The sequence below is a fragment of the Elaeis guineensis genome, chromosome 1 (assembly GCF_000442705.2).
Source record: "Elaeis guineensis isolate ETL-2024a chromosome 1, EG11, whole genome shotgun sequence".
NCBI lineage: Eukaryota > Viridiplantae > Streptophyta > Magnoliopsida > Arecales > Arecaceae > Elaeis > Elaeis guineensis.
This window is the reverse complement of record NC_025993.2, coordinates 177,957,368-177,981,488: the sequence shown is the minus strand read 5'-3', so window position 1 is coordinate 177,981,488 and position 24,121 is coordinate 177,957,368. Positions and strand designations below refer to the sequence as shown.

Genomic DNA, 24,121 nt, shown 5'->3' with positions numbered 1-24,121 from the left:
TTTTAGTTTTATCTTATTTTAATAAAAACTGATATAGAAAGATAAAGATATTAAATCTAAGATTAAGAAAGGAACCACAAGTTATAGCATACTTTGATATAGCCCAACTCTTTCAATATGACACGCTGTTATCACTTGCAGAGAACATAAACACAAATTATTAATTATAGATTACTTAAAAGAAATAAGAACCATACGGATATAGCATAGAATTTGGCCGTGCAGAAGCCATAAATCTATTCATACCTGCAAGTTTTCTTAATTATAGACCCTGCTCTCTCTTTTTTTTCTTTTTTTTTTTTTTGCTTTTTTTCTTTTTTTGGGGTTTTGTAAATGGCTGGTTGCCCCATGAACATGATCCTAAATCCCAATGAAAATCTAATCATATAATTTTTAATTACACAGCTAGTTTGGGCCGTGCATGGGCCGGGCTGGCGGGGTTAATGGAAAGGGACCCATGTGCCCGGGAATCTCGGTCAGCCACGTCAGATCACCTGCCCGGGAGCTCATGATCCGGGGGGCCCACAGAGAAGACGGTAGCTCCACTGTACGATTCGATATATGCGGCACTGATCTGCTCGCCGCGACCGCTGTGCGCGCCCCTTATGTATTCCCTGTACCGCCCGTTTCCATCATGGAAAGAAATAAACCCACAGAAAAAGTCGGGAATATTGTTTCGTTGGAATTTTGCTTTTTTTTTTTTATTATTCTCTCTTTCTCTCTCCTCCCAGCCTCTTTTTATTCTTACTTTCCGTCTGGATTCCATTCTCCTCGTCTCCTTGTTCTCGTTTCCTTGGCTTTGCGGGCTCGGATCCGAGAAGAGCGAAGAATATGCAGTAAGATTTCTCTTCCTGCTCTCTTCCCTAGGGTTAGGGTTCTGGATTTGGTCCCTGACGGCTCCCGGAATCTCTTCTACTGCTAGAACTTAGGGTTTGAGATTCTTCTCCCGGTTCTTTTCCTTCGCTCAGGGTTTAACTTGCTTTTGATTTTTTATTTTCTTGTTTCTGGATTGATTGGGGCGCGAATTGCAGGGTCTGCTGACGGGGATTTTGGATTAGCGTTGGTTTGGGATCTGAGGAGGTGCGAGGACGTGGAGATTTGAAGATTTGGAGGTGGTGATTCTGGTGGGATTGTAGTATTTGAGATTTTTTTCTTGTAAACTGGTCGGAGGAGTGAGATTTTAGGGGAAAGAAAGTCTTTTTGACCGGAGCTTGTGGTGATTTCATGCTTCGTTGGGCTATTTACCATCTCCTGGCTCGGAACGTCTGATCGCTGAGGGGTCCTCTGCGTATGCTGTGGAGGATCCCGTTGCAGGAAGAAGCTTAAATTAAGGCTAGGGTTTTCTTTTTTTTTCCTTTTTCTTGGTGTAGTGGGACATGCTATCTTCTTCCCACGTCTTCCATGAGATTTTATGGTGAAGGGAAATATTGAAGATCGTTATTCAAGTGAAGGCTAGAGATTACACACTTAGGTTGGAGTTGGAAGTAACCAAAGAAAGTTGTTAGGAATCTTTTTTGGGGTAGTTCTCTGGAAGGATTTGAAGAAAAATGTTATCTTCGGGGATGGATCCTCCACAAGAACCCAGTGGACTTGCAGGTAGTGTGCTAGTTCCGACACGGTTTGTGTGGCCGTATGGTGGGAAAAGGGTTTTCCTGACTGGTTCTTTCACGAGGTATATTCTGTAGTTTCTTTTTCTGTATCTTCATTTTCTTTTATCCATGTTCTATTACTTTATCTATGACATTGCTCTTTCTTTTGTTTTTCATATTTCAGCTAGTGTTTTGATTTAATAGTTGTAGGTTGTCTTCCCTCTTATCTTGCGTATCTTTCAGTTGCATATAGCTGTAACTTTAATTTAGGTAAGAGTCATGCTTTAAAAATGTGATTTCATTTCTACATGCATTTTTTGAAATCATTTGAGGGTTGTTGTGAGGTAAAGGCTGTGGTATAGGTAAGGAGCTATTGCAGGCTTTGTAAAAATCTCATAGTTCATTACCTTTCCAATATCTTGGGCTAAAGCCTTGCGGATCCCCAAATGTGAAATAATACTGAGCTAGAACTTAACGACTACACATGTGCAAGGCAAACAACTAATTAACATACGGGATGCGCATCCTTAATGCTCTCTCACTAATAAAACCACAATATACTAGAAAATCTGTAGTAAACATCTCTTGAAGGTACTGCAACTATTATCCATCTTTTGCATATGCAATTCAAAAACTTCATTCATTCCTCAATTGTCTGATCAGCAGCTTGATATTGATGATTAATAGCCATATGAATTGCAGGCAACTATTTGAATAGGCTGCATAAGGAAATTTATGATTCATGAACATTCATAATTCATTGCTTTCTTGGGACAACCATGCTAGTTCGAGTAGTAACATTTGTCTTTTGCTCCTCCAGGGGCAAATATATCATAAAAATTAGTAGTTTTTTTTTTCAGCTAAAAGAATTTTCTACTCCATGAAATGTGGGTGGTTCTTGAAGCCCCCTATCTTGATCAAATTGTTTAAAGATGGACCACATTTTCATAATTTTATGCTGACTTTAGGTGCCTATTTTAACTTCCCTCCAAATATATATTGGTTATTCCATCTACGTTGGATAAATTGTTCACATCTAAAAATGCATTCTTTCTTCCCCCTCCTCCCATGAACCGTGCACCTATAGCTTTGTTGCAAGTTATCATTAGCTTTTGTTAGTTCTAGAGTAAGCATATTCAATTCATATATGTGAACTCTTATACCCTTAAGAGGAAAAAAAAAGCATCCAAAAATCTCCATTTATTTCTAACTTGCCCATCACTCATAAGTTTCTTTAATCTCTCTCGTGCTTCTTATTCCTCCTTTCTGTTTCCATGGACCCATTGATGCCATTGTTGCCAACAAGACTGGTGGTATCATCACCAGGTTGCGGCTTGCCTTGTTTTCAACATTGTCAAGGCTGCATACCCCCTTGTTGACCTTGTTGTCAACAAAGAACATAGTATTGTGTGGGCTGTCCCCTTGCTTCATGCCTTTCTATCTTTCTCTGATGCACTTTTAACTTCTCCATCACCGATAAAGGTGGTAATTTACTCCGTCCCATTGGGTATTTAACCCGACCCAATTATATATAAGCCTTGATGATTATGATGATTATGATGGTAATGGAGAAGAAAGTATTTGGTTGATCATGAGAAAGATTAATCATGTGAAGGGCTGCAATGTACATACTTAGTTGTTGATTGATTATGATGATAATGGTGAAGAAAGTATTTTGATTGATCATGAGAAAGATTAATCATGTGAAAGGTTACAACATTCATGCTTAGTTGTTTGTTTTTTATTTAGTTGATTGATTTTCTTAATTTAAGGGATATTGGACTTTCGGAAGAATGATATTTCTGTCTATTGTTTCTGTTATTGTTAAAATTTGGTTTCTGATTTTCCATGTCTTTGACTCATATTTTGTTTAATGGTATGTGAAATACTAAGATTTACTTTTATATTATTTTTTATTTATCTGATTTGTACGCAAAAAAAAAAAAAAAGATTTTCGCAATTTTAGCTGCCCTAGCTTGTCCCAACCTACATCATCTAACTTTACCCGCCTCGCCCCACCTCGAGGCGTGGATGGGGCGGGTGATAGTATGTGGTTCTCAATTATGGGGCAGGTATGGTAATGACCTATCCGACCCCATGCCCATCCTATTCACATCTCTAATCACTGTTGATAATGCTGGCATCTCTAATCTTGCCTTTTTTGTTGCCCTCTCCATACCATCATCTTTGCCCTCTTTTACTTCTCTAGTGCCCCTAACAACATTGTTGTCTTTAAACTTTCCACTATCCCTGCCCTCTCCAAACCATATTTACAAGAAATGGATTGCACACTTGCATGATAGTTTTCCAAGAAATTGAATCTGGAAATGGATTTGATGTGTTGGCATACATCATCCGAATTGTGTATTAAGTGTCCAAGGAAACCTTGTGAGAATAACACGGAGGAAAAATCACCAGAACTAGGACCCTGAGTGGATAAGGAGTTTAAATATTTCTTTGATGGATTTGATAAAATCACTCTTATTTTGGTACCCCATATATTTTTTTCATCTTTTTCTTATATAAGAATGAAAGATAGCAAATAGAAATATTAAAAAGAGGGTTTTTTATATATTAAATTCATTGTTACTATTGAATGACCCCATGTTTGAGAAGCTAATGAGCATTCAATGAAAACAAGTTCATTTTGTGTTGTTTCTTGAGATTTTTTTTAAAAAAAATTTTGCAGGAGAATGTGGCATGTGCGATGCACATTTTGTTTTTATTTAAGAGTAAAATTTATATAAATAAACAATAAATAAATGCTAAAAGGACTCAATTTTTTGGTCGCTAGATGGACTTGAATCTTCGATCTTGTGGGTAAAATGTAAAGTAGGGGACGGGGAGTAAATGTGTTAGACATGAAATAGTGCAATGAGGAAATGCAAATGGTCAAACCCATGAATACATCATAGGAGTTGACGTGATGTAGTACTCTAGATATATTATTAATCTTGCTTGTTTAAGAATCATGTTTCATGTTTACTAAATTGGGAATTTCTTAGTCATTGTTTGCCATTTGCCACTCAGTTAACGTTTCTTGCAATAATTTTGCCTCATGGTAATTATGTGCCAAACTTTGCCGCATCCTCTCTAAACTTGCCACCACTATCAACCACATTGCTGATTTCCAACCTTGACAGACAGCTGCCTTCATCGATTTTTCCATCACTGCCAACCATGCTTTTGTCTCCAACTTCATCATCATCACCATTCTCTTTCAAACTAGCCACTGCCACTATCTTTCTTTCCAAATATGCCACCACTTATTTTGGCTTAGGGTGGGAAGGACCAAGGTGAGAGATATCATAAGAAAAAAAAAATATTTATGTGTGTACAATTACTCATACATAAATATAGATATTCAAAAAGAGAGAAAACGCCAGGCATCCTTTCTTTGGGATATAATAGTGAAGCAAACTTTTATCCTAGAAGTATAAGGCTATGCTCTAGCATTCTCGTATCTTGTATATGCAAGGCACCAAATAGCTAGAGTTATTGAGACAAAAAATTTAAAATAAAATGGGGGAGATAAACTGTAGAGAGCTGCATCAGATTTACCTTTTCTGATAGGGTTAGCTACTACTGCATATCTTGCATGGCACTTGGCGTATATTATTCTCACATCAGACAAGCTAGTTAATGTTAGTAGGTAATTTTTAACTTTAGAACTTAATTTCATAGGCCCAGGAAGCATTTTATAGGCCTTAGTGCCTTTGATCCTCTTCTCATGAAAGTGGATGTCATTGTAGGACAGGTCAAGGAGCTTCACCTTCATCTCTGAAGGTGTGACAAAGGTTTTAATCGAGGTTCAAAAAACTGACCATATCGCAGTAGGATGCTCTTTGAACTGAGGTATATCGAGCATGTATTATGCTATACCAAGGTATTTCCAACCTTGGATAAATCATGAATAGATATTGGCATAACGATGCTATCTATTGTACTGAAACATGATCCATACACCCCCATACTGTGGTACTTCAAACCTTGTTTTTCACGAAGCCAATGGACAGTCCTGATCCTCTCTCTCTCTGCCCCTCCTCCCCCCCCAATATATATATATATGTGTGTGTGCGCGCGCACACACATACATACATATCTACAAGGACTGTCGAACTAGAACTGGAGCCTATGTCGGCCGACCAGTGGTACGGTTTGTCCTTAGATTCCTCGGCATGGGCTCGCTGGCCATCAGAGACGTCGCGGTGGCGGTGCCGCCATCCATTCGGAAGCCTTTGACAGCCTCCGAACACTCAGTAAGGTTCTCTCCCTCTCTCTCTTCTTCCCTCCCTCCGCCCTTATCGAGCTCGGTAAGAGCTCGGATGGCCTTCGGTGGCCTCCGATGGTCATCGGAGGCCCTCTCTTCCTCTCCCTCTCCTTCTCTTCCCCTCTCTCTTCCTTTCTTTCTTCCCCCTCCCTTCGAAACGGCCATCGTGCCGTTTTGTACACTGAAACCGGACCGATTTCTCATCGATACGGTTCAGCATGATCGGAACTGTCCAATTCAGGATGGTTCGGAGAGCGGTGCACACACGCACACGCACACGCACACGCACATGCACACACACGTATATATATGTACATATACATACATGCGTGTACATATAATATACATATAATATATATGTACATATACATATATGTATACATATATTACACCTTTTTGTATTCTTCTTCCACCAATTCTGTCATTGCTATTATCCTTTCCAAACTCCTACATAACTGTTTCTAATGTCTCTAGCCTTCCTGAAACAACTGAACTCCTTAAAATCATTAGCTTTTCTTTCAATAAGAACAATAATTGTTGCTTATCCAAAACAATATATGTTTTTAAAAATAAAATAGTTACCGTAGTAATGGGTGTTGCTGGTGGTTAAAATGAAAAATAATGAAGAATAGTAAAGAAGCAACCACAACATTTCATTATTTACTAAAACTTATATTCTTTTGTTGAGCAATCTAAGGCCTATAATTTTAAGTATTTCTACAATCAGAATGAACATTTGAAATGATATTTTAGTAAGGTAAAAAATGAAAATGTCAAAATAAGCTGTGTTTCCCAATGATCAAATGTACTGCCATCACCATTAAGGCCAAATATCTACCTAAAGCAAGACTATATTCTTAAAATAGATTTTATTGAACAATATATAAATTATATTTAGCAATGTTCTAGGTTTAACATAATAATGGCTGTTCAGAGGCTTTGGCATTGCAACAACTTTGAAGGCGTCCCATTACATTATTTCATATAAATAGAACCAACGTTCGCTGAATTGTCCCGAACTAGACGGTTTAGGGCATTCCAAGCCGTACCGGCCGCAAATCAAGATGGTTTGGCCTTCTGAATTGGAACACCGGACGAGGGAGATTGAAAGAGAGGAAGAAAGAGAAGGGGAGGGAAAGAGGGAATGATACCGTCGGAGGGCTAGCAGTGGCTCAACGAGGCCGTCGGAGGGTTGTGGAGGCCTCCACAGCTTCGTGTCGCCTGGTAAGGCATTTAATCGAGAGAGATAGAGAGAAGCGAGGGTACCGGATGGAAGCATCAGTGGAGAGGCCGTCGTGGCCACTGGGCGGCGGAAAAGGTGCAGGCGGAGCTGCAGCTGTGAACAGGAGCGGTTGCCTCTATCCATCGCTTTTTTTTTTTTTAAAAATGATAATGAACAGTGAAGCCGATAAATTCATTGTCGGTTTGCCGGCTTCACCGTTGGAATTTTTTTAAAAAAATCCTGTGAAACAAAGGTAATCGCTCTTGTTTCACGCCTGCGGAGCTGCGGGCCACAATTCCACCGTCTGGCAGCCATGGTGACCAGCCGAAGGCCCTCTGACGGCCTCTCCGTCGGCTTCTCCTCCCTCATTTTCTTTCTCTCCCTCTATCTTTCTGTCTCGGCCGTGATTTGGTGGAGGAAGCGGAGGCCTTGACGGCCCTCTGCCACAGCTCGCCTGTGGCCATTGCCAGCATCTCCTCCGGCCACCCTCTCTCTACCCTTTCTTTCTTTTTCTCTCTGGTTCCTTTCTTCGCTTCTATGTCGGTTCACGCCAATCTGATCTAGTACATACCTGTACCAACTCGTATTGCTGACTGACTGGCATGGGCTCCGGTACCAGCTCCATGGACCTTGAACAGCACACCCTTAAAGATTGTTGTTTGACTGCCATCTGTTATACCAGCAATTATATGATGGGAACGACGGTGATCATTTGTCATTTTGCTATTCAGCTATATAAAATAATTGTCAACTTTAAATCTTCTTGGCTGGAATGAATATTTATGTTTGATAATTAATTTGTTGTCCAACAAGATGATTAGCTCTCTTATGTCCATAATTTTCTTTATAACTGGTAATAATTGTGGCTAATGAGTTATGGCAAAGTTCTTAGTTGGAACCTACCTAATGGCATGCACTTTGCATGCGCATTAATGACCTAGTCTTTGTGAGTGAGAAGGTGGCCATCTCATGGCTGATGCAAGCATTAAACAAATGAGACAATGCCCACGTATCTTGCTAATAATTGTGATGCTTTAATGCTATTATGACACTTCGTAGGTTTGTTGCTTTTGTATTAGTATTAATTTTTATCTGATAATTCTGTTCGAATGTATGCCTCAGGTGGTCTGAACATTTGCCAATGTCCCCTGTAGAGGGCTGTCCTACAGTATTTCAGGCTATTTGCAGTTTGACACCTGGTGTGCATGAGGTATAATCCTATGATTCATTTCCATTAATATTGTTGTTGTTTGTTACTGTTGTGAACTTGTGATTATCATTACCAATAGAAAATAACGCTTCTTTCCCTAGGATTACTCCATTTTTAAGTTTTATATCACAAATAATAGACTTGTCTTGAGCTGTGCAACTTGGGCTGATTATTTGCTTGATATCCTAGTTTGATTCTTGGTTTTTTATGTGGGCAGCCCTAGTAATTCTGTTGTAGTTTTCATGTAGTCTATGCACACATCCTCTCTGTAAATATTTGAACCACTTTATTGGTAGGTACAAATTCAGGGGCCCATATTCTTATAAGCATTTATAGTATATGCATATAAAATTTCTGTGCAATTCATGTTTTTGCTGCTCATTCTTCAATAGATAGTTCTATGCTATCTATAATATCACAATCTAATCTCCACTATGTTCTGTGACATGCAGTACAAATTCTATGTTGATGGAGAATGGCGGCATGATGAACAGCAACCTTCTGTGACAGGGAGGTATGGGACAGTGAACACTGTGTTCTTAACCAGGGAGCCTGATCCCATACCTGCAATTTTGAGCCCAGGAACACCTGGCAGTAGAATGAACATGGACGTAGACAGTGAGGCCTTTCAGCATGTGGTAAGGATGTAGTAATTTTTTGCTTATACTTATAAACATGCAAGTAAAATTTGTGCTTGTTATAAGATTAGAGCCTAGGTCTTGTTGTAAGATTACAGCCTAGGTCTGGTTGCAGAAAAAAGAATGCTTATATTGCTAGAGGATCTGACATGTTTCTTTTCTCTTCTTCTTCTTATAATGTAAACTGCAAAGCACTAATATTTTTATGTAAAATATGAGAATCTAGTGATATTTAACTTTTAAAATATGAATTTTATATTCAAGGTATTTCAGAACATCATTCACACATAAGTACATGCATGCATAAAATTTGCATCATATGTATATATTTATCCGTGTATGTAAACTTGCAACTGTTGGCATATTATGTAGGACAACAAAAATAATCATGCAACTTAAAGCATGATTTGCAAAGTTATGCATGCACATCCCTACCCCCACGCCCACGCCCACGCCGACGCCGCATCCCCCACCCCCCCCCCCCCCAAAAAAAGAAAAAAAGAAATCTCGTTCACCAATTCAGCTCCATTGTTATTGTTGTTATTTGTTACTATTGTTACTTACAAATCACAACCCTTTATAAAATTTTACAAATTTCATTTTCACCTCATTGCTCTATCTTCTATGTGGCTTCCTGTTGGTTTACCTTGAATGTAGTAGTTCAAATGGGTCCTATAGGCAACAAATAGATATAAAGGCTATGTTCAGATAAATAAATAGCAGCATAAATCTTTATTTTAATAGTTATGGGATTTTTGGTGATTCTTCCAGAAAAAAGACAGATTTTTAATTGGGAAAAAGACTATAAACATATTTATAGGGAATAAATACTATTTACACTAAGATCTTCATGGTTTTTTAATCTTGATTTGTTTATGAAAAAACTTTGTAAGGTTTGGTGGAACATTATTTGACTTGATTGATGATAATTAGGTATGATCTTTTGGCTTTTGATAATTGCATCACTGGTTTCTGCTTTGTTGATTTAGGAAAATCTAACAGCTTTCCTCAATGTTTGACAATAACATACCTGCAATGTCAAAGCTTCACAATACAGTTCCCTTATATTCATGTTTCCTTTGTCCAAGATGGTAAATAACATGGTTTTAGAAAATGCCAAAACGGAATGGTATGACTGGTACTGTACCATTCCAATTTGATACCACTAATGGGATAGGTGCAGGGATGCCAAGATAGCTTTAATATTATGTAAATGACTGTACTGGTCTCTACTGGTCCATACCAGTGCGTACTGGCATTGCCGCATCAGTTGGAACCAATAGGTTTTCAATTTTTTTGGAAGCTGTCGGTTTTGGTTTGTGTGTTGTTGGTATCAATATTGTACCATTCTGATGCAAAAAATTGTATGGGGTTTGGTACTGGTATTTTAGAACCTTGGTAACTAATTTATTAGGTGATCCTGTCTATTTTGAAGTGGTGTAATAACTATCCTTAGCATACACTGCCTCGCCGGTTTGTTAATCTGAAGGCTGGAACCATCCCGGCTGGCCTCCAGTATGGCTCGGTATGCCCCAAACTGGCTGGGGAGATGCAACAAGGTTGGAGACATGCAATCTGGGCTAGAGAGGGTGGATCTCCACTAGGGAGGGGTGTAGGGGTCCTTTAGGCTCGAAGGGGTTGATGGTAGTCGAGTAGAGAGTAAAGTGAGGGGAGAGTGGGGGAAAAGTGGGAGTGGCCTCACTGTGCATCACACCTGTTGTGAAAGTGACACTGAAACCTAATGGGGCCAAAACCACTTTCAGAGTTATTTCACTCAGTCACTTTTTAAGCCCAAAATAACTTTAAAATTTCCACCACCACTTTCTGAAAGTGACTTTGGCCACTTTCAGGGCTACCAAGCATGCATTTAAAAAGTAGCTTTTCGTGGCATATACTTAGGTTAACTCTTTCCTGCGGAATGGTTATATTTTGAGCACTAGGTGATTACTATGTTAGCTAATTTATATTTCTCCATGTTTTCATTATAGGAGCTTGTTAAGTTATATTATTCTAAACCTAATCTGCATACCAAAATTTGAATTTGTAGTATTTTGTTTTTAATATGTTTTAGCCAATATATGTTCCATAATAATGTTCTGTTGCCGACCGTTTCTTTTCTCTCCATATTTAGCTGTATACTGCTTGACTTGCGAGAAAATCGCTTTGAGTGGGTGCCTCATGCATAAAGGCAATTTTGAAAATCTAGGGAAAACTAGTCTTAACATGACAAAGCTAGTTGGTTAATCTATCCTCTCTCTCTCTCTCTCTCTCTCTCTCTCTCTCTCTCTCTCTCTCTGTGTGGCAGTATCTCTAACCTACCCATGACAACCTTATTGTATCCAAGCTGCTTGTAACGTTCAATGTTCTTCCTCCATGCTTGGAAAAATAATATTAATTAGCTATTTATTTTATTTAGGCTGGCTGTTATTATACTCCAAAGACTCATTGAATCCTTATTCATACTTCATATTGTCCAAAACCAGCAAATGATTTATGTGGGGTTCATTTACATATATTCCACCCAAACAAATCTTTCATGTTGCTCATAAGGCTAGTTTATTTTCACCCAAATGAAACATTTCATTTTGAAATGTGAAGCTTTTTGCCAGTAAGTACTAGCTTTTGAGATTTTGGACAATTTTGTCTTGAATGCATGGGTTTATATAGCGGCACTTGGATATGACTTGTACTAAACTGCAGACAGTCATCACATACACGAGATCGTGTTTCTTCTTTGGGCCATTTATTGGATTTGAGATTAGGAAATGTTTTGACATTTCAACTCTGTTTTGTTAACGATATATAATGGTTGATTATGGTGCACTTAATGTTATTGGATGTTAACTGTCTTTAGCATTTTCATGTTTGCTGTACCAAGCAGGTGACATTATCGGATGGTGCCATGCATGAGGCAACTCATAGGATTTCAGAGACTGATATACAGATTTCTCGCTATCGCATTTCTGTATTCTTGTCTATGCATACTGCTTATGATTTGCTTCCTGATTCAGGCAAGGTAGAGATGCATTACCTTTTCTAAGTAGCCTGAACAATTATTGGAGAATATATTTTTGTCCTGGTGACATTTTTTTCACTGATTATGTATTTTCAGGTCATTGCTCTCGATGTTAATTTGCCTGTGAAGCAAGCTTTTCATATCCTCTATGAACAGGTATTTTCACTTCAAAATTTTTAGGTACCATATTTTTGTTCTTATTTGAAAGGTTGACAATCTGTGTCAGCTTTCCTTACATGCACCCATCTCTTTGCTTATGATTGCTGTGGGGTTTTGAAATGGAAAAGTTCTGGCAAGGCTGATTCTAGGATTGAGTAAAATTTGAAGTCTTTGATGGTTTCCACACTTCAAGTCGAATGACACATACCTTGATCTGCATGATGCAATGATCTGTTGATCGACTTGATTCAACTTCTACTGAACGCATGAACACGTTTCTCGACTGTTGCTATTTGGTGGGCGTGGTTATCATCAGACAAGGAGTTCTGAAACAAACTACCTGTTTTGGCCTTCTTATATATCAGTAAAGTTGACATGTCAGGATTTTCTATGAGCCTGTAGATGATGTTTCGTGTTTTTTGTATACATAATTATTTCCTTCCGTAATGAACAACTTTTTCATATCTCCAATCTTTCCAAAGCATGGATCCATGTAGATGCTGTGACAATGTCTGTTAACTATGAGGTTTTTTTGTTTCTAGAGAACCATTTTGATGTCAATGTTGTCAAAGGTTCAAGGCATCCTAAGGCACCAAGGTCTCTTGGAGCCCAGGCATAAGGGATGATGCAGTGTGCACCTTGACAAAGTGAGGTGCAAAAATATCAATATCACTATCAATAATAATGAATACATGATTCTAAACACATTTAACAATGAATTACTAGTTGATGAAACAAATACAAATAAAAGAAGCATTAGATTTCAGGGTTACATGCATACGAAGGACATGGAATGTCAAATATCAGAACTTCAGACAATAACCACCATAAGAAAATAATGGTGATGGTACTACTAGCAAGTGTAAACCACTGAACTACATAAAAATATAAAATTACTAGAAACTTCAAGTCAATCATCTAAATTGAAACGTCAAAACATGAAAGCAATCATGTGAATCCATTTGTCCAAGATGCAAATACAAAGCCACCAAAGTATCTATCGTGAAATCTGGTCTCAAACTATAAGGCATCATTTAAGTCCTAATATGTAAACATCATCAAAATCAACAACAAGTGCAACATTGTTTTCATCTTCATCTGCAGCTAAAGAAGTAAAGAAGGAGCAGCAGCTAAATAAAGAAGAATGAGAATAAGAAGAGAAGAACCCTAGGTTGAACTTAATCCACCTTTCTCTTGATTCTGCCTACATATATTTCTCTTCTTTTGGCCACTAGTCCCCAAATCCTGATATAATAAAAGGCTGAGATTTAAAAGTGATCAGGCACACTTTTTATATGCTTGGGCTTTTGTTCAAGGTGCTAAAAAATGGACATGCTTTTGTAGCACTCAAGCAAAGGGGCCTTGCCTTGGGTAGGTGAGGTGCAGGAGCTGGACTTTGCATGTGCCTTCTTCCTAGGTTGAACTTAATCCACCTTTCTCTTGATTCTGCCTACATATATTTCTCTTCTTTTGGCCACAAGTCCCCAAATCCTGATATAATAAAAGGCTGAGATTTAAAAGTGATCAGGCACACTTTTTATATGCTTGGGCTTTTGTTCAAGGTGCTAAAAAATGGGCATGCTTTTGTAGCACTCAAGCAAAGGGGCCTTGCCTTGGGTAGGTGAGGTGCAGGAGCTGGACTTTGCATGTGCCTTCTTCCTAGGCGTGTCTTTGACCATGCTCTTTGATGTCAAGCAAGCTTCCTCTAATTCTCTAACTCGAAATCTGAAATTATGTGTGTGTGCATTTTTTCCTTCCCTTTCAAGCCAGTGTTTTTATGTGGATTATTGGATATATTATTTTCTGAAATAGAGACATTTTCAGGGAATTCCTGTGGCTCCTCTGTGGGACTTCTACAGGGGTCAATTTGTTGGCGTACTCAGTGCATTGGATTTCATATTAATTCTGAGAGAGGTTTGTATTCAACAGTTTGTCGACTTTATATATTCACATCCTATGCCTATTTGAAGTAGGTTCTGAATGTGCATGAATGGAGTAGGTATGGAATGCTGTTGTCCTTTTCTGGTTTATTGTATTAAACATGTGACATCGAGGAAGTTGTTTAGTGGCTGAGAGAGATCTTACTTTTACCTTGCAATTTACTTGTTATCAGATGATGCTTGCCCTGTCTATGAAGGCATCAAGTGTATCTTATGCTTGGCTACAGATGAACAAATCATTGAGTTGCTAGTAACTAGTTAGATGAGTTTAAATTCTACGTGTGGGAACAGTTCCCCTTTCTTCTATTAAGAAGTTTTACATTCTAACCCTGGATTTGTTTTCGTTGAATGAACATATGCTTCCTTAAGGGGGAAATATATTGTTCAATTACAATTGAAGCAATGCCCCATTTATACTGTACAGTTTGTATCAACAAACAGACAAAGCAAGTTTTTGTTTTTATTTTTATTTTTTTAATTGTTTTTTTGTTTCTTCTTTCCTCTTCTGTGTCTAGTGTGTGATAATGTGTTGCTGATTGCAGCTTGGGAGTCATGGTTCAAATCTAACTGAGGAAGAGCTAGAAACTCATACAATATCTGCTTGGAAAGAGGGAAAACAACAACTTTATAGGCAAATGGATGGACATGCGAGACCATGTCAACGGCGCCTGATACATGTATTCTTATATGTTTCTTAATGTGGTTATGCCTCTTTATCTTTTCAATTTTTAATTAATATTAGTTTCATTGCAATTTGATGTGCATGTTAATGTGGTTAACAAAGTTGGGAAACATAATGGCACTGGTCGACCCTTGATAGCCCAATCAGCCTATGGAGATAGATTTTTTTTTTTTTTGATTTTTTTTTTATTTATAAAATCGAAAGATAGAATAAATTTTTGATCAAATTCATGATCATGGGGAAAATCAAGCTCAAGACAGCTTGGATTTAACTTTAGAATCTTCCATGCAGGAGGAAGAAGGGGGAAATTAAATAAACTGTAACTTAATCAAATCATTTTGGTATCTTGGTGATGACCTTCGCTTACCCTTTTTTTTTTTTGGTGCCGTAATGACTTGAAGAAACACGGAGTTACTCTGTTGAAAGATGAATAAAACTTTAAATAACCACTTGTTGTGATACATTTGGATAGAAGGGATTAGGCTATCCTTCACATAATTTGTTACCAATCACACTGTAAAATTCCTCATTGGGGTCTCATTTTAAGTCTGAAAAACATTCAGATTTGTAACCTTTTTCAGTCAAAAAAGGCCATAGACTCAGAATCTGAACTAGATTGTTTAGATGAAATATATAAAAAATAACAATGAAGTATACGTAAAATAACTTCTGGGAGAAACAGTAGGACAACAGTAGCTGAAATTATTAGTGGCCTTATTTCTGGAAAATTAAACTCATACACAGGTATGATGAGGAGGATCCTTGTTCTTGTGCAGAGTGCCATGTTCCAAAACCATGAATATCTTGTCAGTGTAACATGTAAATTAGGATGATTCATTAGTGCTATTTACTGCTTTTTTTTTTTTCCTTTTCCTCTGAATGGTTCGTTTTGCTGCTGCTGAATATCTACTTTGGATTTTTGATTATATTAGTATCGTACTTTGTTTCCATGGTTATTATATATGTTAAAATGCCATTTTGAAAACTTATCAGGGGAGTTTGGCATGTGTAGGCTGGTCCTTACGACTCCTTGAAAGATGTTGCTTTAAAGATTTTGCAAAATGAAGTAGCTACAGTTCCAATCATCCATTCATCATCACAGGATGGGTCATTTCCACAATTGTTGCATCTTGCTTCTCTTTCTGGAATTCTAAAATGTAAGCCATATACCTTTTACTTGCCCATGGTCATGGCCACCTGGCATTTCTGTAGCACTATTTTACTATATGTATTTTTAGCCATTTGATGTGTGCTTAGTAGCTCTCTTTTACATTTCCAGGCATCTGCAGGCACTTTAGACACTCTTCTAGTTCTTTGCCTGTTCTACAACAACCAGTTTGCACCATTCCCGTGGGTACATGGGTTCCGAAAATTGGTGATCCAAATGGGCGCGCACTAGAAATGTTGAGACCGAGTGCATCGCTAAGCTCTGCCCTCTCTTTGTTGGTTAAAGGTGGACTTGCAGTTCCTTACCAACCGCTCGCTGTAAACTTATATTAGGATCCAGTATTGCAATATATTATTTGTTCCATATCTGTTTTATTTCTGTAATTTTGTGCTTGGATATAATTATGCTTTTGTATGTTTTCAGTATTACTACCAATTGCAGTGAAAAGAAATTTCAAGACCTGTTGTTACATTATACATGTTATTATGTTGAAATGGATTGTAGGTCCTATTTGGTTCTATCATGGCATCTTTGACCTTCAGTCTGTTTGTGTTTCTCATGGCTTTAAGTAATGTTTGCTGAAAAAATTTCATCATGTCCATTGCATTGTAAACCTACATGATCATATATGGTTGACAACGATGACATATGCATTATGAATGTTGCAGCTGCATCATATAACTCAATTTCGCCCTCTATATGACCTTCTTACCATCTAATGTTCAATTATATCTTAAATCTTTTTTGTATGTGTGAAATATTATATATTTTTGTGAAATATTATCTGACGGTTACGACATTGTTATGTGCTGTTGGTTTTGACTGTTCTAGTTTATTTTTTTAACTTCCATAACCATATATTTTAACCATGTGATGGGAACTATTCACTTCTTACTGTGGCTTTTACCTTTGTGTATGTCTTTGCATGTTGTAGATACAGGTTTAGTTTTTCGAAGGAGATGCATAAGAAAGTAGGATATACTCATTTCTTGACTTGTTTAGGATTAGTTTTGAGGGATGAGATGAAAAGGGCATCAGTGGTCCCGCTTTTCTAGATCATCAAATTTAGCAGGGTTGTCAACAGGCATGCTCAAAACATGTAAGGGTCACTCATCCCAAAAAATATCGAGGCCTGGCTTTTGTGCTCAACCTCCTCTAGGTTCACTGTAATTTGGTTTGATTTTTAGAGATGCAGATATTAATCCCAGGTTCTTGGGTCTTGTTCTTGATTATATAGTTTCGGTTGCTTTCAATGAGGCGTGGGATTGATGTAGAACTAAGTTACTACATCGTCCCATGTATTAAATGAATCTGTAAGCCAGCATATTGTATTGGGTCCTAGTGTTCTGATATCATCACCATGTTTTTGTGCCGAAATCTCTTCCTATGACAAATTTATGCTGCTTGAGTTGGGCAATTTGATCTTAGTGGACAAACCACAAATGGTTGGACCTGATTTGTTGATCAATTCTAAAATAAATTTTGGCCTCATGATTTGGTTGTTTTCTTTAAAAATAATTTAGGTAGGGTTGAATTCTCAAGCCATAAATCCTACTTTTCTAACAAATAAGGATATCCAGATCCACCATACTAGAACGAAAAAAAGATAAGATATACATAATATTTCATATCATTCTTCTCCAACTGCTTGCAAATGGCATTTCTGCTAATATATTGGGTACAATGACTTAAATTTTGAGGGAATGTAAACCATTTATAAACTAACTACATCACCTACTACAAAATAAGACCAAATAGATATTTATGTCCTTTAGTGTGTCACGAAACCTTTGGACCATTACAACTTGCTCCAAAATTGTCAGTGGGTAGCTTCTAAGACATTCGAAAGATGTGTTTGTCCAAGTCATTTAACAATCATTTGCCAGGAAGATGATACAGCTTGATCTCAAACTTTCCATTTTAATGTTTAATAATCATTAGATATGGGAAAGGAATATAAAGTTAAGTTTTAAACATAAGGCTCTGTTTGTTGAGAAAGTGAAAGGAGAGAAAGTTTGTCATTGAGGGAATTTTTTCCCCCATTATTTGGTGCTAAAAAGAAAATTCAGCACGAAAATAGAGGCCAAAATTTTCTCTACCAAGCCTTTTATAGTTTTTCCTCTCCAAAAAGTATTAAGTTTGTCAGACAAACGACAAGTAGGCAAATGTAATAATATCTTATCCAATTTTCACAATTTTCTGTGCAATTTTATTGCTTAAACCAAACATGAGAAAATTCTTAATTTTCTTTTTCTCTTTTTATCTTCTTCCACTAATCTCTCTCTCTCTCTCTTTTTAATTTCATTCTAATGGAAACCAAGCAGACCTTAGTGTTTCATTTGACTCTTGACTACAGTCAGAGGCTAAACTGATAGTTGTTACAATGTTGGGCTTTGGGCCTGTGCTGGATGGTTGCTATTGACAGCTCCTAGATGGAGTGATGATGACAAAGAGATGGAGCTTTTTATTATGTTATCCCTTCTGGATTAATGAAGATATTATGTTTTCACTACTGGGTAAATGCATATTTTTCTGCAACTATGTTGATTAATCTTGATATTACATATTTCATTGGAGCATGTTGAGATTTTCTCTTTTTTATGCTTCGGAGCAGCAATTGAGAATTTAATGGTGCATATATTAATTGGATTTAGTATTTTTTTGCATTCTGTGACATTAATCAATTCTGCTATGAAGTGTCTTACACATGTTCTCGTGTCAATTGCCTTCAGCCCGAGTTAGTTCAATACCTATAGTTGATGACAATGATTCATTGCTGGACACATATTCGAGAAGGTATGTTATATTTCTATCTTTTTATGTGCTTGAAATGGATTAGATGTTCCTAATATCTGGTTTCTAAGGTTCTGTTGCTTCGGTCTATAGTGACATCACAGCTTTGGCTAAAGACAGAGCTTATGCGCATATTCGTCTTGATGAAATGAGTGTTCATCAGGTAAAAGTAGAGCTCTCTTTTATATTAACTCTATGAAGATGCATACAGGGCATTAGTTGCTTGAAGGGCATTCTTTTATTGTTTATGATCTAAGTTTGTAAACAGCACATTTTCACTAAATGTCCATACGTGCTTGCATGTGGATTTGTTAGGATGGGGGTGAATTCTAAACCAGAATATAGAGGAAGCTTAAGAGAATATAGATTGGAAAATTAATCCATTGAATACGAATTTAGTGGGAATATGTGTGGAAAGAAATCATGAGTCGCTGAAAACATCCTTGATCTATTGTTCAGAAAATTTGAAGATGGCTGAAAATATTGTGGAGCGGGTTTCATGGAGGGAAGATGCTTTGAAAATTGCATCTTTCATTACTAGATTTTAATGACAATTTTGTTCTCAAGGCTATTTTAGGTATAGATATCCTTGTCACTTGAGTAGGACAGTCTAGAGACTGCATCTATCGTTCTGGTATTGTTGGGAAAAGGATTATTCCAGGGAGCTCAGGAGTTGCTCTGGAAGAGGATAAAGTTGTCAGATAAAGCATTCATTCATGATGAGAATCTTACAGTGTCCACTTAGGAGATAAAGATTGTAGATATGGCGTGATACAGGTATGTTGATATGACAATTTTGATAGATTAGTATTCTATGCAACTGAGACATGACAAAACAGACATTTGTTATCACAACAATATAGCTCACACACCAACATAACATGGACATCCATGCACCATTTGGTCATCGTCCTCAGTTTTGTATTTTATAGATTATAGACCAAGCTTCGTAGAATTATGATAAACATCATGCCTGTTGAGGCTAACAGTCAACTGAAAGAAAAGAAACTGCCCTCATCCCCAGCACATCTGAGATGTTTCCTGTATCTGAAGCCTTTTCTGTTTTTTAATTATTTTCTTAATTTTTTAGAAGGATATAGAAGGAGTGTCTGACATGTATCCTTGCTATATATGATGCTTCAGTATTTGATATGGATTGAGCATGGCCGCAGCATGTGATTTGGAGCATGCTGCACATTCTAGTGAATTAAATCTCAGTTACTTGCTACCTGTCTTCAAGGAAACATAGCTGCACATTCTAGTGAATTAAATCTCAGTTACTTGCTACCTGTCTTCTTTTTCCTTGAGACCATCTTATGCTGTGCTAAATTTAGGCACTGCAACTTGGGCAAGATGCAAATTCCCCGTATGGATTTTTCAACGGGCAGAGATGCCAGATGTGTCTCCGCTCCGATCCTCTGCAGAAAGTAATGGAGCGATTGGCTAATCCTGGTAATGATCGGTTCGCATACAAGTTTTGGTATTTGAAATATCATGTGTTAGTTCTGCATATTACTTGATTTCAGGAGTGCGGCGTGTCATTATTGTCGAGGCTGGAAGCAAGCGTGTTGAAGGCATAATTTCATTAAGTGATGTATTCAGGTTTCTGCTGGGTTAGCCTGAAGCATCAACACCTGCTTGTATGCAATTTAGGCTACTGGCAGAACCGTTTCACTTTCTCTGTGAACAGGTTGTCAGCCTACCCTTTTTGGCTGAAGGTGTCGTATGTGATGTTTCTCATCAATAGCCTCTTTTTTTTTAAGATCGACGGCCCACCAGGGTTCTGTAAATGTTAGGATTTTTTTTTCTTTTTTAATTCTTTTTATCCCATTTAATACCCTGATCTCCTGATTGTTATTATTGAGATTGTCCTGACATGTGGTGCCATGGTTCCAAAGGTTTTTTCATGTTCTATCAGAGCACGGACCGCTTAGTATATTGCAAGCCAAGGCCGCTAACAGATAGGCAAAAATAGAAAAGAGTTGATGGGATGCAAGGAAATTTATTTTTAGCTCTGTGAGAGATGATGCTGGTTTCATCAGACGCCATTATTAGTGGTGCAGGATGTGAATCTCAATGTAATCTTATAGGAGAAGATTTGAAGATAAATTTATTTATTTTTTTTAGATTTGAAACAAATATTTTTAAATACTTGTAGCTCTATAGTTAAAGTTCATATACTATTCTCGACAAGTGTTGAAACAGGTTTAAAACCAAGGTACATAAAGTTGGCTATGCATGTAAAGAAACATCTGTCACTGAATTGCTTCGCGTGCAGGTTGCAGTTTTAATTCTTTGTTTTTTATTCTTTTTTGGTTTTTAGGTTTGAATGGGATGGGTTATGCATGTTCTTTTTTGGACGGTTCTATGTAGCCTATTTACGTTGGAATGAAAGATCACTTGGTGTGGCAACTAAAAAGGAGAACATGACAGAATAAAGAAGTTTCACCTGGATGTAGCATTGTTAGGGCTTTCCTCTTGCTAAACTTCAGTTGCAGAACAGTAAAAAAGGTCATATTCGTTGCAGCAAAAATGTAGTGTTTGGCAGTACTGATGGGTAGGGCCGATGTCATCTAGTATAAGCATACACCCGTTTGTGGTATGTTCTAAAGCTGGGTGAAATTTTGCATGCCCGGTTTCTCTAAAATTTTTTGTTCATGATCAAATATCCTTTCATCCATGTTCGTTTATACTGGAATCTATGGTCTGCCTCCGTTGCGATGTTAAAAAATTGAACTTTTAGGCGCATAGAAGCTGATAAAAAGAGAGAGAGAGAGGCTTCGTTTGTCTTTTGTTGTTGAGGAGAAAATCTGTTATGCTCTTTCCAGGAAGCTTTTTTTGCATATATGTCGATAAACAAGCTGCTTGCACTTTGGAAATAACTTTGGAGAAAGTGAAAGAAAGAACAACCACGAACAATTCCTCAGTGCAACTTTCACAACAACCGAAAGGGAACAAAGAGTTGATGTACCAACCTGTCCTAGTGATCGGCACTTGTCACATTTAAACCTTCAAACTAGTCTTTGAGCTACTTTACACAAATGTTACATTCAGGGGTTTTACTTTCCATCCATTCATTAACTGATGAATAACCAATATTCAATTATTCTCAAAAAGGAAAAAGAATAACCAGTATCCTGCAGATGGTAGATCATGCACGCTTTGATGAGGCTAACGTGTGGAACGTTCAAAGCCACTGCAGGACTCCGCAATTCTTGAGCAGAAAGTAGTAAACGACATGGATAGCAAACTTCTTATAGATGATGAAAGTCTTCTGAGCCTTTGCATAGGGGTGCCCCATCACATATGCAGCTCCTGCATTCTTTTGCCTCCACAAGCTCTATAGGCTCTTCCCTCACCTGTAGGACCACATAGCCTGGTGAATCAGGCCGTTCAAATTGAACTCTCCAGCTTATATTTGGTGATTCTTGTTCATACGAAGATGGCTAGCTTCTAAGACTTACACTTGTCATCGGATCCCCAGCCCCAATCTCGTTGGCACCCCTCATCACTGGGCTTGAGCCAAACTAATCAGTAGCTCAGATGACTGCCATTCCTCGAGTTAGATGGTTCACTGCTTCCTGAAGCCGCTTCTGCTGCTTTCATCAGAACGAACTCAGCAATGCTCTTGTTTTACTATTAAATCTAATGATTCTTTTGATGCATGATTCCTAAAACATATTGCAAATAGTTAGATGGTTTCACCCATGTGAAGCATTCAACTACTCCATGTCACATCTTAGGATCATGAATTAGATTGGCCATGTCGAGTTGGCTAGGAACATAAGTTGAAACATTTTGTGCTTATATCATCATCATAAATATTTATAAGCAAAGCTTTTGCCCATAAGTTCACTAAATTGTAGTATTCAACCAACGGTTACAAAAATATATAGAACATGTATTTTCTAATTACTAAATCTAATTAGCGTGTTCAAGAGCTTATGCTAAAGTTTCAATCAATTCCTATCAATATCTACATCAGAAATTAAGAACATAAATCCAACAGCCTAAACAAGATGTCCAAATAAGAACATCTATGCCCATACCAATAAACTATTCATACCAAAACGATTATACCCATTAATAAGTTGTGAAGAGTTTAACCATAGATAATCTCTTAACCATCCCATCAAATAAGTAGAGGATTCATTAAATTGTGAAATGCTACCTTACCATTATGTGATGTGTTCCCAATGCCCTTAAAGCGGCTCGCCCAAGAGTCTCTGCTTTTTCTATCGATTGCTTTCCCTGAAGCGGCTATCTCTACGGTTCAGGCTGTCTCTGTGGTGCTGACTCTCGATTTTGTTCTCTCTATCTTCGGTTTAGATTTCCTTTTCTTCATTGAGACTGCTCGATAGACAAAGCAAATAACATACCGCTAGCCCTATATATTGAAACGACGGCTTTGCTCTGACAAAGACTCTGTCCGCCATGTATACATACATACATACACACACACTCCCGTCTACCATATATACCATATTTACTCGAAAATAAAGCCTCGTGCGAAACACATCGGTTTACAGAGATAGTAAAAAAAAAGAAAGAGGAACATCGGCAAGAATTGACGAATGGAATGATGGCAAAAATCGGAGACCTGACAGTGCCGCTCCTTCTACCACCTCCACGTCCATGCTATGGTATCTCCACCTCCTAGATTCAAGACTACCACAAATCTCCTGCATACGTCCTCCTCCCGGCCTACCTTGTCTGCCAGTGCCACTGCAGCCCCTACCGCTACTGTAGCTCCTTCTTCTTTGCCTCTTCCCTCTTCATCTCCTCCATCCTCATCGCTTTCACCATTTTCTTCCTCTGGCCTTTCGACCCCGATATCTAAGTCACCCGCCTTCGCCTCGATCGCCTCAGCGTCTCTCTGTCCCCCTGCACGGCTGCTTGCGACGAAAGAGAACGGTAGGTGTTGGAAGGTGGTCGCCATTGGCACCGCCTCCTCCATCACCTACGATGACTACACCGCCTTCCCACCCAACCTCCACCTCCTGCTCGATCATGACCTCAATCTTGTGCTAATCCTTCCCCAACAATATGGCGAAGTGGTCGAAGGTCACGACAAGTCCTTATCTTCGTTGTCGAGAGATGAAGAGAAGGGGGAAGGGGAGGAGACACCGGCGATGCGATAGTGGATGTCAAATTTGGCCAAACATTCGATTGGTTTAGGTTTGAAGGCAATCTATAAATTAGTCTCCGAAGAGGAAGAGTTTTGGATTGTGTGATTGGAGGGGATGTTCGGTGCTTCACCTGTTTTTTCTGTCCAGAAGTCTCAATTGGGTGAGAGCCAAGAGGCTTGGAGCAATCCAACAGAAAAATTTAGACTATGACTTAGATTTTGTGATGATGCTTATATGCAAGAGTTTAAAAAATATAAATATATTATCAATTAATTTAAAAATATGATGTCGATATTTTTTTTCTT

The 24,121-nt window shown here is 38.0% G+C and overlaps 1 protein-coding gene across 2 annotated transcripts; it reads left to right on the top strand.

Annotated features, from left to right (window-relative positions):
* The first annotated feature begins 649 nt into the window (after positions 1 to 649).
* LOC105032140 (sucrose nonfermenting 4-like protein) lies at positions 650 to 20,826 on the top strand. Of its 2 annotated transcripts, none has more exons than XM_010906498.4 (14): positions 650 to 836; positions 1,032 to 1,672; positions 8,204 to 8,291; positions 8,744 to 8,929; positions 11,811 to 11,945; positions 12,042 to 12,101; positions 13,929 to 14,018; positions 14,587 to 14,721; positions 15,739 to 15,883; positions 16,006 to 16,179; positions 18,627 to 18,690; positions 18,781 to 18,850; positions 20,022 to 20,139; positions 20,214 to 20,826. In XM_010906498.4, exons 2-14 carry the CDS (start codon positions 1,548 to 1,550, stop codon positions 20,303 to 20,305), a joined length of 1,482 nt encoding a protein of 493 aa, XP_010904800.1. In that variant the 5' UTR covers positions 650 to 836; positions 1,032 to 1,547; the 3' UTR covers positions 20,306 to 20,826. The 2 variants fall into 2 exon arrangements, with proteins under 2 accessions (XP_010904800.1, XP_010904801.1); XM_010906499.4 differs by having other exon boundaries at positions 658 to 930.
* Positions 20,827 to 24,121: the final 3,295 nt, after the last annotated feature.